The following is a 13,614-nucleotide window of genomic DNA, read 5'->3' as shown; positions in this document are numbered from 1 at the left end:
TCTCTCTCTCTCTCTCTCTCTCTCTCTCTCTCTCTCTCTCCACCCCCGCTCTCCCTTCAATCTCTTTCTCCCCGCTCCCTCCTTTCCACTCTCTCTAGAAATCAATGGAAAAAATATCCTCAGGTGAGGATCTAAAAAAAATTATATATCAAGCCCCAAAATTACACACCAAGCTAAAAAAAAAAAAAAAAAAAGATACTTAAAAAGATTTCTGACTCTGCCCAGCTGTGTCAACCTATGAACCAGGTCATGATTTGATTCCTGGTCAGGGCACATGCCTGGGTTGTGGGTTCGATCCCCAATAGGAGGCTAGGCAGGAGGCAGCTGATAAATGATTCTTTCTCATCACTGATGTTTCTCTTTCTAAAATCAATAAAAATATTAAAGAAAAGATTTATGACTCTGATGCAATATCTAAAATTACATATAACATTATCTAAAACTACATTGTAGAATATCTAGTGGCATGAAAAATGATCTTGACACAGTGCACTGGGGGAAAAAAACACAAATATATAGAAAAAAATGAAAAAAAAAAAAGAAAGAAAAAGCTCTAGACAGTGATAATCACTCCATTCTCTGTGTACTTCAATACTCTGTAACATAGTTCTAAAATTAGAATAAACACATGGTTCTATAATTATTTACATACTAGAGGCCCAGTGCACAAATTTGTGCACAGGTGGGGTCCCTCGGCCTGGCCGGTGATCAGGGCTGATTGGACTAGCCAGCTGAGGAGAGGGACCGCGGGAGGTCCGGCCGCGGAAAGTTGGCTGTGGGAGCACACTAACCACCAGGCTTTTATTATGTGACTAGGCTTTCATATATATACTAGAGGCCTGGTGCACAAATTTGTGCACGGGTGGGGTCCTTCAGCCCAGCCAGCCCAGGAGGTTGGCCGGCTGCTGGCCGCAGGAGGTTGGCTGTGGGAGCACACTGACAATCAGGGGGCAGCTCTTGCGTTGAGCGTCTTCCCCTGGTGGTCAGTGCATGTCCTAGTGACCAGTTGTTCAGTCATAACGGTTGCTTAGGCTTTTATATATACAGATAGATAGACTAGAGGCCGGGTGCACGAAATTCATGCACTGATCACCAATGGGCAGCTCCTGCATTGAGCGTCTGTCCCCTGGTGGTCAGTGCGCGGACACAGCAACCGGTCGTTCCACTGTTTAGTCAATTTGTGTATTAGCCTTTTATCATATAGGATTGGTCTCTTCTCCCAGGCAATGTTTCTTTTATCATATCCTCCCACTCCTTGTAAACTCAAAAAACATTTTCCACAATTTCAGATCTATTTGATGTTAGTAGTATGGAGGCAAAAGAAAAAAAGTACATACCTCTGTTGGATGCAAGAATAACTCTCATCCAGTAGAAAGGATCTGCAGAATCTGATGACATGATTCCAAATAGTGGTATCTATAATATAACAGAAAACATTTTATAAAAGTGTATTATATAAATTGTCTGACCTTATTTTGTAACTCATCACTTAATGTTTGCAATACTTTTTTAAAATATATTTTTATTGATTTCAGAGAGAGAGGGAGAGTAAGAGAGAGATAGAAACATCAAAGATGAGAATCACTGATTGGCTACTTCCTGCACACCCCCTATTGGGTATCAAGGCCCACAACCTGGGCATGTACCCTGACTGGGGAATCAAACCATGACCTCCTGGTTCATAGCTCAACGCTCAACCACCAAGCCACACCAGCTGGGCAGCAATACTTTATAAAACTTGTGATTTATGATTTCTCATGTTCTTTAACAAAACAAACATACCTTAAAGACAGTTTTTTAATGAAAATAAAAATAACAGAAATCATTACTTACAGCATTTCACTAGTAAATTCTCCTATCAGTATGAAGATCTGTTGCACAACAATGCAAATATACTTAACATGAACTCTATGCTTAAAAATGGTTAAGATAGTAAATTTTGTGTTTAATATAATTTAAAAAAATACTATCAGTGCCAGCCCAGTGTGGCTCAGTAGTTGAGTGGAGAACTATGAACCAGGAAGTTGATTCCAGGTCAGGGCATATGCCTGGATTGCAGGCTCAATCCCCAGTGCGGGGCATGTATGATGCAGCTAATCAGTGATTCTCTCTTATCAATGATGTTTCTGTCTGTCTCTCCCTCCCCCTTCTTCTCTAAAATCAACATATACATATACACACACACATATAAATTTTTTTAAAAAATACTATCAGTAAATTGTAAGATACACTTACCTAGTCACATAATAATTTTGCAAAGCTATGGGTATTAATGTCAGCCAAGGCTACACTCCAAATTAAGACTGAAGGTGATGTATACAGTAGAAAAATTATGCAACCACTAAAGATTGTACTTAGGAAGTTTGTAACAGAGTAAGAAAGTGCTTATGTCTCAATACTAAGTATAAAACAGTGGTTCTCCATCTGGGGCAATTTTGCTCCCTGCCCCTGTCCCCCAGGGAATGTCTGGCAATATCTGAAGACATTTTTGGCTATCACAACTTTAAGAAAGATGCTACTGGCATCTAATAGGTAGAGGTCAGGAATGCTGCCAAGGCACGGAACAGCCCTCCAACAACAAATGCTTACCCAACCTAAAATTTACTCCCATTGTTGAGAAACCCTGTTAGATAAAAAGAAAGGCACAAAATTGTATAGGGTAAAAATTCAGAACATGAAAAATACACATAAAAGGTAACAAGGTATAAATATTTTTTTATATCCTAAACAATGATTATTTGTAGGTAGTGAAATTACGGTGGACCTTTTCTTCTTTATTCTTTTCAGTATTTATCAAATTTTCTAAAGAAAGCACATAATGCTTCCGATCATATGACCCATGTTTAGGATACAGCACTGGACCATACCCCCTTGCCCACCATGTGGGGATCAGACACAAAGAAAAACACATTTCCAGTTTTCAAAAACCTTCTCTATATGAAGCTGTTGTTTTTTTAAAATTTACAATCAGCTTCTGGTCAAGATGGCAGTATAAGTAAACATAGTACTTACATCCTCCAACAACCACAGCAAAATTGCAATTAAAATACAGAGCAACCATCACTCAGAACCACCTAAAACCTAGCTAAATAAAAGTCCTACAATTAGGGATTTAAAGCAGCAGCCACATGAGACTAGTAGGAGGGGCCTAACGAGGAACTGCCTGGCTCCATGCCCACATGTGGAAGATAAATATCAGGAGGAATATCTTGGCTGCAGTGGTCACAGAGTTCCCCCTGAGGAGCAAAGGGTCCCAGCCCCACACCAGGCCCTCACATCCAGGGTTCCAGTCCCGGGAAGAGAAACCCCCATAACTTCTGGCTGTAAAAACCAGTGAGAATTGAGGCTGAGAGGAAAGGTTGCTGGAATCCCAGGAAGTTCCTTGTAAAGGGCCTACACACAGACTTACTACTCTGACTCATTCCCTCTGAGATTCAGCACTGGGATAGCAACTCAAAAGGTACCAAGGACATAGAGGGAGGAACTGAAGTGTCTGGTATTGGGGCGAAAGCGGGGGCGAAAGCGGGGGGGGGGCAGCTTTCTCCCAGACAAAATACTGGCAGAGGCTACTGTTCTTTTGATGAGCCCTCCCCTCACAAAGATGGCAAGCAGGCACCATATCTGAGTTTCCATCAACCTGGCTCACACTATTCCCCCTGCCCTGGTGATTCCCTGACACTCCTCCCACCAAACTTGCAGGGCCAACCAAACTGTTTCCAGCAGCTTTTCCATATAAATGGCCTGTACTGGCTCACAATTAAGACTTTTCTAAAATCTCTCAAACAAGCAGCATCTGGTCTAGGTATGCCCCACACCTCTTGCTAAGTGGCCCCAGACGCAGAAATACCAGCAGCTGGCCTTAGTTCACAGCTTGGCTTTATTGGGTACCTCCAAGCCCAGCACAAGTAACAACCATCTTCAGATCACTTTATAGCTCATGCTAGGTGGCCCTGGTCACAACACAGGTGGCAGATGACTTTGGCCTTCACCTCCCAGGAGACCCCAGAGCCAGCACACTCTATTGACAGCTTCATACCACACTGAAACACTACCAAACCACCTCCACAACAACACACTCAAGGGGCGAACACAATGGGCACTAGAGCCCCTCTGAAGTAAGTCCTGCTCTCTGGAATAGGCCCTTGCACAGCTCATCCTCTATAGGTAAATCCCTCCCATTGACATTCCAACAACCATGAAGGCTCAACTATGGGAAGGTGTACAAAGCCCACTGGGGAGGGGGGTTGGCACACTTGGACAGCTTGGGTGACTGGGAAGGCTGTGCCACTTGACACATAGGACACCTAGTACATTAGGCCACTCTACCAAGCCCAGGAGACATAGCAGCTATACCTAGTACATAGAAACCAACACAGGAGGCTGCCAAAATGAGTAGACAAAAAAAACATGTGCCCAAATGAAAGAACAGAACAAAACTCCAAAAAAAGAATTAAAATGAACGTCAACCCATGAGCCAGAGGTCACGGTTCGATTCCCAGTCAGGACATGTGCCCAGGTTGCAGGCTTAATCCCCAGTAGGGGGTGTGCAGGAGGCAGCCAAACAATGATTCCCTCTCATCATTGATGTGTCTATCTCTCTCTCCCTTTCTCTCTGAAATAAAAAAATACATATTTTTTAAAAAAACACAAAAAACCCCCCAGCAAATTAATAGTACCGAATAGTCCACATTACAATATTCCCTAAGTGGAAAATAGGTCACTCAAATTACTTTCCTTAATTGCATCTGATGAGACAGGCACTATACCTCCATTTTTAGATGCTACGTGGGATCTAACCTTCCTTCCTTTCCTGTAGTCAACAGGATTATTAAACTCAGTAATTATACAAATTACTCAGTATTGTACATGTACAGAATCTTGTATATTAGTTGGATGGCAACAGGAGCTATTTTCTATGCAGAGTTCCAAACTTTTCACTATTACATATAATAATTGGTTTCAATTTGATAAAATACAATATAATACTTCAGAGAAACAAGAATTTAATGATTTAATGGAAACCCTGAACCAACCAGATGGACAAATAGAAAATTAGCACTAGGAATTTCCAAAGAAGGTGGGAACTGAAAACCAAACAAGGTATTTCTGGGTTAAAATGGCAAGTTGCAATTAAACTACAGAACTTCCCTCCCTGACACAAGAAAACACATATTTAATAACATGTAAAATAGTAAAAAGCTAATAAGAATATAAAAAGCTAAGGAAAACAAAATCCATAAAGCAGCCAAACAAGAAAAGGGATGATAAACCTGAAACAATGGTGGTCAAGCGGGGAAGAAAATAGCAGACAGTGGAGGAGCAGAGAGACTCAGAACAAAGCTGCTCCAACCATCATAAAGGGAAGGCAATAGAAGCTTTAGAATTCCCAATACATTTCAACTCCAGCCTGGAGAAGAGCAGGCTGCACAGATATCTTTTTGCCTCCTTTGACTAGGAGGGCAGTAGAAACAGCTAAAAAGAAATGATGAGAGAAGTGGGCCTTAGGGCTTTCTCTCTCTGACAGGACTGACGATGATAGACCTATACCTACTTGGGAATTTGGCAATGATCTAAAGTTGGGAATGGAACAGAGAGCGCCCTGCTCAGTCACATGGAGAGAATCCTCACAAAACACGGACAAAAATTTGAGGAGAGAGGACAGAGCCAGGCAGCATTTACTGCACTCACTTCAGCTTATCACACCTTCCACCATTCCCTGGAATAAAGAAACAGGGTAGAAAAGGAAACACCAAACCCTGAAATTGTGGCTGAAAGGGAAATAAGCTGTTTGAGGTTCGAAAGAAAGAGAATCAAGAAATCACCACACTGAGCAGAACTGTCTAAACAGGACAAAGTCAAAAAGATACAGCTTGGCCCAGCCAGCGTGGCTCAGTGGTTGGTTAAAAATCGACCTATGAACCATGAGATCACGGTTCAATTCCTGGTCAAAGCACATGCCCAGGTTGCAGGCTCGTACCGAATAGAAGGAGCATACAGGAAGCAACCAATGATTCTCTCTCATCAATGATGTTTCTCTCTCCCTCTCTCTTCCTCTCTGAAATCAATAAAATAAAAAAATAAAAAACAATAGAGCTTGGCAACTATGTAAACATATTATGGAAAGAAAAATAAAGTAACATAAAATGCATAAATGTACTGCATGAAACAGTCATGGAAAATGTAACACTGTACTTAAAATACTTATAATTTAGCCCTTTACAGAAAAATGTTTGCTGACCTCTGGATTAGAAAATTCACTACTATCAAGATGGTATTTCTCTCAAAATTGATCTATAAATTCAATGCAATACAAATCATAACCCCAGCAGTCTTTTTTATAGAAACTGATAAGGTGATTCTAAAAGCTATATGGAAATATGAAGAACCTAGAATTCTGAAAAAGAAGAACAAAGTTGAAGGACTATTATGACCGGATTATAGTACTTAGTATCAAGCTGCAGTAAACAAAATAGTGTGGCTACTGTAAAAATAGACATAAGTCAATAGTACAGAACAGACAGTACAGAAATAGATCCATCTGTATACGGTTAATTGATTTTCAACAAAGATGAAAATCAATACATCAGAAAAAGGATAGCCTTTTCAACAACTGGCTATCCATTCAGAAAAAAAAGTGAACCCAAACCTTACCTCATGTGATACACAAAAATTAACCAAAACATACAAGCTAAAACTATAAGATATTTAGAAGAATACAAGAGAAAAATCTTGATGACCTTAGAAGAGGCAAGAATTTCTTAGCTAGGAAACAAAAACCATGAGCCATCAAAGAAAAAGATAACCTAAACATCATCAAAATTAAAAACTTCTGCTCTTCAAAAGATATTAAGAAAATGAAAAGGCAAGCCATTGACTAGCAGAAAATATTCACAATATATATATCTGACAAAGGACTTGTATACAAAATATATTAAAAATGTATATCATTCAATAAGGGGACAATAATCCAATTTTTTCAAGTGGGCAAGAGACTCAAAAAGAATAAATAGATAATTTACGTGAAAATATCCTTGGATTAATAAAAAAAACTTCTATGTATTTCGATAGCTTTACAAAAACAAGTACCCAATAAGTACACAAGAAAGTTCCTCAATATTATTAGGGAAATGCAAATTACAACTTCAGTATCTTTTATCAGGGCAACACAAATTAAAACCACATCCATTGGAAGGGCTAATTTAAAATGCTTAACAACAGCAAGAATAGGCAAAGATGCAAAGCAACTGGAACTCCTATACCTGGCTGGTAAGAATATAAAAATGGGAGTGGAGGGGTGACCACTTGGAAAAGAATTTGACAGTTTCTTACAAAGTTGAACATATATTTACCATACAATCCAGCAATTCTATTCCCAGGTATTCATCCAAGAGAAAATAAGCATGTCCACAAATGGTCTTGTTCATGAATATTTACAGCAAGTTATTTGCTATGACCAAAATGTGGAAACAACCCAAATGTCCAAGTGACTAGATGAACGAGTTGTGATACAGACATACAGAACATCACTAACAAATAAAAAGGGATATATCACTGCTATACCAACAACATGAATGAATCTCAAAAAGCTGATGATGAAGTTAGCTACTAAGAATTAATACTGTATGATAACATTTATATCAAACTCTAGAAAAGATTAATCAAATTACAGGAACAGAAAACAGACCAGTGGTTGCCTGAGACTGGAGGTGAGGTAAGGCTTTTTGAGACAGGTTGCAGGGAACTTTCTGGAGTGATAGAAATGTTCTACGTCGACTGAGGTACTAAGTATGTGGGTGTATGTTTGCCAAAGCTTTTCAAAATGTACACTTTAAAAAATGGGTGTATTTTACCATACATAAATTATAACTTCATAAATCTGATTTTTTTTTTTTTAAAGAGAGGGAAGGGGAATTTCCAAGATGTTTGAAGTATATGATAGGGATATGGATGATTATGCTTTTTCTTCTTTGTACTTTTTTGCATTTTTAAAAAGTTCTCTCTCCCTGACCACCCAAATCAATTTTAAACTAAGTATGATAAAATAATAATCAAATTGTTTTGCTCTTCAAAAAAAAATATATTTGGCCCTAGCCCAGTGATCGGCAAACTCATTAGTCAACAGAGCCAAATATCAACAGTACTGGCCGAAAACCGACTTCTGCGCATGGGTCACGAAGTTTCAATCGCACTGTACGTGCACACCCGCACGTGGTATTTTGTGGAAGAGCCACACTCAAGGGGCCAAAGAGCCGCATGTGGCTTGCGAGCTGCAGTTTGTCGACCACGGCCCTAGCCGATTTGGCTCAGTGGATAGAGCATTGGCCTGCAGACCAAAGGGTCCCAGGTTCAATTCCAGTCAAGGGCACGTACCTCAGTTGCAAGATCCTCCCTGGCCTGGGCTCTGGTCAGGACGCATGAAGGAGACAACCAATCAATGTGTTTCTCTCACATCGATATTTCTATCTTTCCCTCTCTCTTCCACTCTCTCTAAAAAATCAATGGAAAAATATCCTTGGGTGAGGATTAAAATAAATATAAATATATAAATACTAGAGGCCCAATGCACAAAAATTCATGCAAGAGTAGGCCTTCCTTCCCCCAGCTGCCAGCACCGGCTTCCCTCTGGCACCCAGGACCCGGGCTCCTTCCCTCCTCCGGCCACCCACAGGCACCCGGGACCTGGGCTGCTTCCCTCCTCTGGCCACCCGCAGGCACCTGGGACCCGGGCTGCTTCCCTCCTCCAGCCACCCTCAGGCACCGAGGACCCAGCCTGGCTTCCCTTGGGCATCCCACAGGCACCCGGGACCCAGGCTGATTTCCCCTCTGGCCCCGGCTTTGTCAGAAAGGGCGTCCGGTCTAATTAGCATATTACCTTTCTATTATTATAGATTATTATTATAGGTAATACACACACACACACACACACACACACACACAAGATTTTTCCTCTAATTATTTTACTGCTTCTTAATACAATTTTTAAAAACGTCTTCTGCCCTAGCTGGGTGGTGGTTCAGTGGTTGGAGCATCCGCCCGAGCACCAAAGGATCTCAGGTTTGATTCCAGATCAAGACACATACCGGGTTGCAGGTTCAATTCCCTGCCACCAGGGGTGGGGAGGGGGGGCAAGTACAGGAGACAACCAATAAATGTGTCTCTCTCACATCAATGTCTCTCTCTCTCTCAAAAATTAGTCAATGGAAAAAATATCCTTGGGTGAGGATTAACAAAAAAAACTTGTATGTATTTCAACAGCTTTTCAAAATCCTCAAAAAGTTTTCACCTAAATTATTTATCTAAATCCTCACAACAACCCTGTGACATGGACAGGTCATATATTTCATGAACTTAATCTCTGAAGAAAAAATTTTTAAAGCATCACTGAATTTTATTAATTTATAAACACAGGATATCCCTGGGATTCTAAAATTTGGCATTTTGGGATTTTTAAATTAATACATGCTATCTACAACATGATAAAAGGCAAACAAAATGGAAAGAATATATATGTCTAATATATAAGTCAAAGGTTTAACACTTTCATATTTAAAACCTGTCATAAATCAGTAAGAAAAAAATCTCAAGGGAAAAATGGGTAACTGAAAACTAAGAGGGAAAAAAAGAGAAAATGTTCAAACCCACTAATAAACCAAAAGAAATACAGAGTGAGACAAGACAACCATTTTCACTATCAACTCATTAAAAAAAAAAATGCTCAAAATCATTCAGTATATTTTTTATCTAAAATAAGTTCTTCAGAATCTAACCAACCAAACCCTTAGAACAAGAGTATACACATTTATTTAATAGTATAGTTACATACCTGACAACATACTAAGAAAATGAAGAGAGTTATAGCAGTCCATAGTACCTTCTCTCTAAACTGGATCTTACAACAAAAGATAAAGAATAGTCAATAAAAAACAAGAAAAAGCAAATATATAGCAAAAACCCCTATTAAAGCATAGCCAACATTCCCCATCATGACATGCTATTTTTAAGTCTTAAAATACTCTCACCCGAGTTAGCAGCAGCTAAAGCAAACAACTGAACTTCTCAAACATAAAGTTTATTTTTTTAAACATAATTTTATTTTTTCAAGAATAATTTAAATACAGGTAGTCCCCATCACATTATACCATGTTAACTAAAACTGAAAATGATGCAAAGCAAGACACAATCCAATATGCATGCATTTCAGTTATTCTAGTATTGTGCAAAGCTAGGACCCTGTGTAATATTATATGAACATCTATTTTTATAACCTCAAAGCAATGAAAAAGGAATATACTTCTAAATAAAAAAGTTTAACAAAAGTTTTACTTATCTCCTTTTATGTCCCTATGCCTGTTATTTTCATGAGAAATCAAAATTACAGAAGAGGAATGTCTGGGAACTGGCCAGTTTGGGATTAACAATATTTCTGGAATTGAAATACCCTATCTCCAAAAGCAGGCAATGATGGAAGAACAATTTGATGAAGTCACAATATCTTCCGAATGCATTCCTATGATTTCTCTTTGCATTAAATGAATTTAAAAAATGGAAGGTATATACTTGCAAAGTTTTAATTCATTTATGTAAAACAGCTGTACTTATCAAAACAGATAAGGCCATTCATAGAATGGCAGTGAATCATACCACCAGCAAGCACAGCACATACCTCATACTACAGGAATTATAAAGATAATTACAGACAGGGAAACATTATATCTTACCTAACACACAGGCCAAAAAAAAACACTTGGTTTGGAAATGTTAGAACTTAAAGAACAATTATTTTTGAAACCACAAGATAAACTATCTAAACAGGTCTGTACTAGATCTATTCACTTTATGCCTCTTGCAAGGAGGAGGAGCAGGCAATATTTTTCCAAGTACAACAACACTAGGGTTAGGGAAAATAAATCAATCTTGCTAGTTTAGCAGAGTAAGTCCTTTAGCTACCTTCTATATTACTAAAATATTATACTTACTTTCCTTTCAGGTTTCTGAATTTCTGGTAGAACCGCACAGAAAGGTTTGATAACTTCTAAAAATTTGACTGTGGAAAAAAAAAAAAAGAATACATGTTCCTATTACATAGTTTTAAAAATATATATTATCTTTTTACAGAATCAAATGCAAATGTTCTCCAACTTGTAATGGCAATCCCTCCCATTCCCCACTCCCAAAATTAATCATAATGCTCTCCATTTCAAATATAGAAAGGAAGAGAAATAATTCTAGAGTAAAAAAAAAATCCAAGAGGTTTAAGGGCTCAGTCTGTAAAATCCTGATTTTGCTTCCTCATGATTGTATCCAACCCTTTTATATATAAAGAAATAATTCAATGAGTACAACTACATAAAAAAAAAAAAAAAAAAAAAAAAAAAAGCAAATGCAGCTTACTGTGGTACCCACAACACAATGCTTTCAAGAAGAAAATAAGAGACATCAGAGGAGGGAAAGTGCAACAGGAAATGAGCTGAAACTGCAGATATGATTTATTTAAACTGAAAGATGATGCAAAGAGTGAGCAAGATCATGGAATCATCTTTATACATAACTTCTACTTCATTTCATTAACTCATTATTTATTGCTTGGTTGCTTTCCCACATAACGATCTGAGTACTTGCTTATGTACAATAAACAGCCCAGAGAATGACAATTACATTTCACCAGACAGTATTGTTTTCCCAGATTTATCTATCCTATATAATAAAAGCCTAATATGCAAATTGTCCCCTTGACCAGGAGTTTGACCAGAGGGTGGGGCCAGCCAGCCAACTGCCCTCAGCCCCTCCCACTTTCTGGCCCCACCCTGGCCGGTGGCAGCAGCAGGCAGCCATGGGAAGGGAGGCCCCAGCCAGCAGCAAGCAGTCACTCGGGACCCTAACCGTGCACAAATTTCATGCACTGGGCCTCTAGTAATATCCTCACTAATAAAAGAGAAAGATGCAAATTGACCTTACCTTCATGATGCCCACCAGGCAATCAGGAGTATGCAAATTAACCCAACAAAGATGGCGGGTTAATTTGCATTCGCATGTGCCAAATGGCCAGGGGCGGGGTGGGACGACACAGGCGTTCTGCACCACCCCAGCCGCTCCAGGCCTCTGTGCAGCATAGGAAGGCGGAAAGGCGGCTCCAGCCCGAGCAAAGACGGTGCTGGTAGCCAGGGAAAGGAAGGCCCATTCTTTCATGAATCTTCATGCATCGAGCCTCTAGTATGTATGTGTGTGTGTGTGTGTATATATATATATATATATATATATGCCTAAGTGGCCATCTGACTATTCAACCATCTGACCAGTAGCTATGACGCACTGACCACCATGGGCAGACACTCAACGCAGGAGCTGCTGAGCTGCGGTGATTTGGCAGTTGCGGTTCTCGGGTGACGCACCCAGAACCAGAGAGGAGGGAGCCCAATTCCAGGGTGCATCACCCGAGAACCGCGCTCTCCCAACCCGGGACTCCTCGGGGGATGTTGGAGAGCCGGTTTCAGCCAGATCCCTGCAGACCAGGCCAAGGAACGAGACCCCACCAGTGCACGAATCCGTGCACCGGGCCTCTAGTAATATTATAAGATAAACCAAGGTTCTTTAAGGAGAGACACCATCTTCTGGCATGACTGAAGTCAAGCCCTGCCAAAAAACTGGAGGATGAAGTTCAGTCTTGGCCAGCGTCTGCAATGTGCAGAAACACAAGAGGCCTCAACTAGTTATGATCATCTTCCCCCTACACACGCTGCATTCTGTACTAGTATCATGAAATTGTTTTAAAACTGACAATTACACTTCAGCAGTTGGCCAAAATCTATCTTGTTTTATAAAACCTCTCGAAAGGATGGCACTCACAGACTTATTTGATAGAATTCTGAAATTCTCATGGGCAGATGTTTGTAACCCATACCATTTGGGACTATCTGAACCGTGAAAGTGTTCATCTCTGGTGCAAAACCAATAGCCACTACCTCAGGAAACTGCTTAGAACCCCTCCCTTTCCCATCCCACCTCCATCCAAGCCACCGTCCCAGACTTGTTGACCTTTCATGAGCACTTCTGCATTCACGGCCAAGCAATGCTTTTGTATGCCACATGTCCACTCCTGAGCTGCAGAATTTTACCCATTCTGCTGTAAATTAAAGGACAGGGTCTCCTCTACTTCCTTCCTAGCTTCTCCGAACAGTCCACTAGTTGGGCAATGGGCGCACAGCTTGGACGTGCAGTTACCCATTCATCCTAAAAACATCGAACACCTATGTAATGCATGTGATGGTGAGCGTTTACGGGGGGCCTGAAAAGATCCCCATAATACAAAGGCCTTGTCCTTAAGGCTTAAACCTTATACACAGAGTGAGCTTTCAGTAAACGCCTCGGAATGACTGAAATTAAAATTTTAAGGAAAACACGATGCTCCCAACGTACTCATTGCTTCCCCTAAAATACATGACATGCATCACTTTCCTAAAATTAAACAAGTCAGGGAGCTTTATTCATCACAACTAACATGTCAAGGAGGGGTGATTGGGCAATAAAAATGAGCTTTTTCAGCTCCTGAAAAATTCAAAGTTGTCCAGGTTTCGCCGGGCTCTCTGCCCGCCCCAAACACCAGCAGCCCCCCCGCGC

General features: G+C 40.1%; 1 protein-coding gene across 1 annotated transcript in view; it reads right to left on the bottom strand.

The window, feature by feature from the left end:
- SEC61A2 (Sec61 translocon alpha 2 subunit) overlaps nucleotides 1-11,096 on the bottom strand; it is a 28,857-nt gene extending 17,761 nt beyond the window's left edge. Inside the window, exons 1-3 of the mRNA XM_014547987.1 lie at nucleotides 10,977-11,096; nucleotides 9,824-9,889; nucleotides 1,338-1,416 (exon numbers count right to left, since the gene is read on the bottom strand). Coding sequence (XP_014403473.1) covers nucleotides 1,338-1,398 — 61 coding nt within the window. The 5' untranslated portion in view covers nucleotides 1,399-1,416; nucleotides 9,824-9,889; nucleotides 10,977-11,096. The remainder of the gene's footprint in view (nucleotides 1-1,337; nucleotides 1,417-9,823; nucleotides 9,890-10,976) is intronic.
- Between the last annotated feature and the right edge of the window lie 2,518 nt (nucleotides 11,097-13,614).

This window comes from Myotis brandtii, unplaced genomic scaffold (assembly GCF_000412655.1).
Source record: "Myotis brandtii unplaced genomic scaffold, ASM41265v1 scaffold49, whole genome shotgun sequence".
Classification (NCBI taxonomy): Eukaryota; Metazoa; Chordata; class Mammalia; order Chiroptera; family Vespertilionidae; genus Myotis; species Myotis brandtii.
Note: the sequence above shows the minus strand (reverse complement) of the source record. Positions and strands in the feature narration are given on the sequence as shown.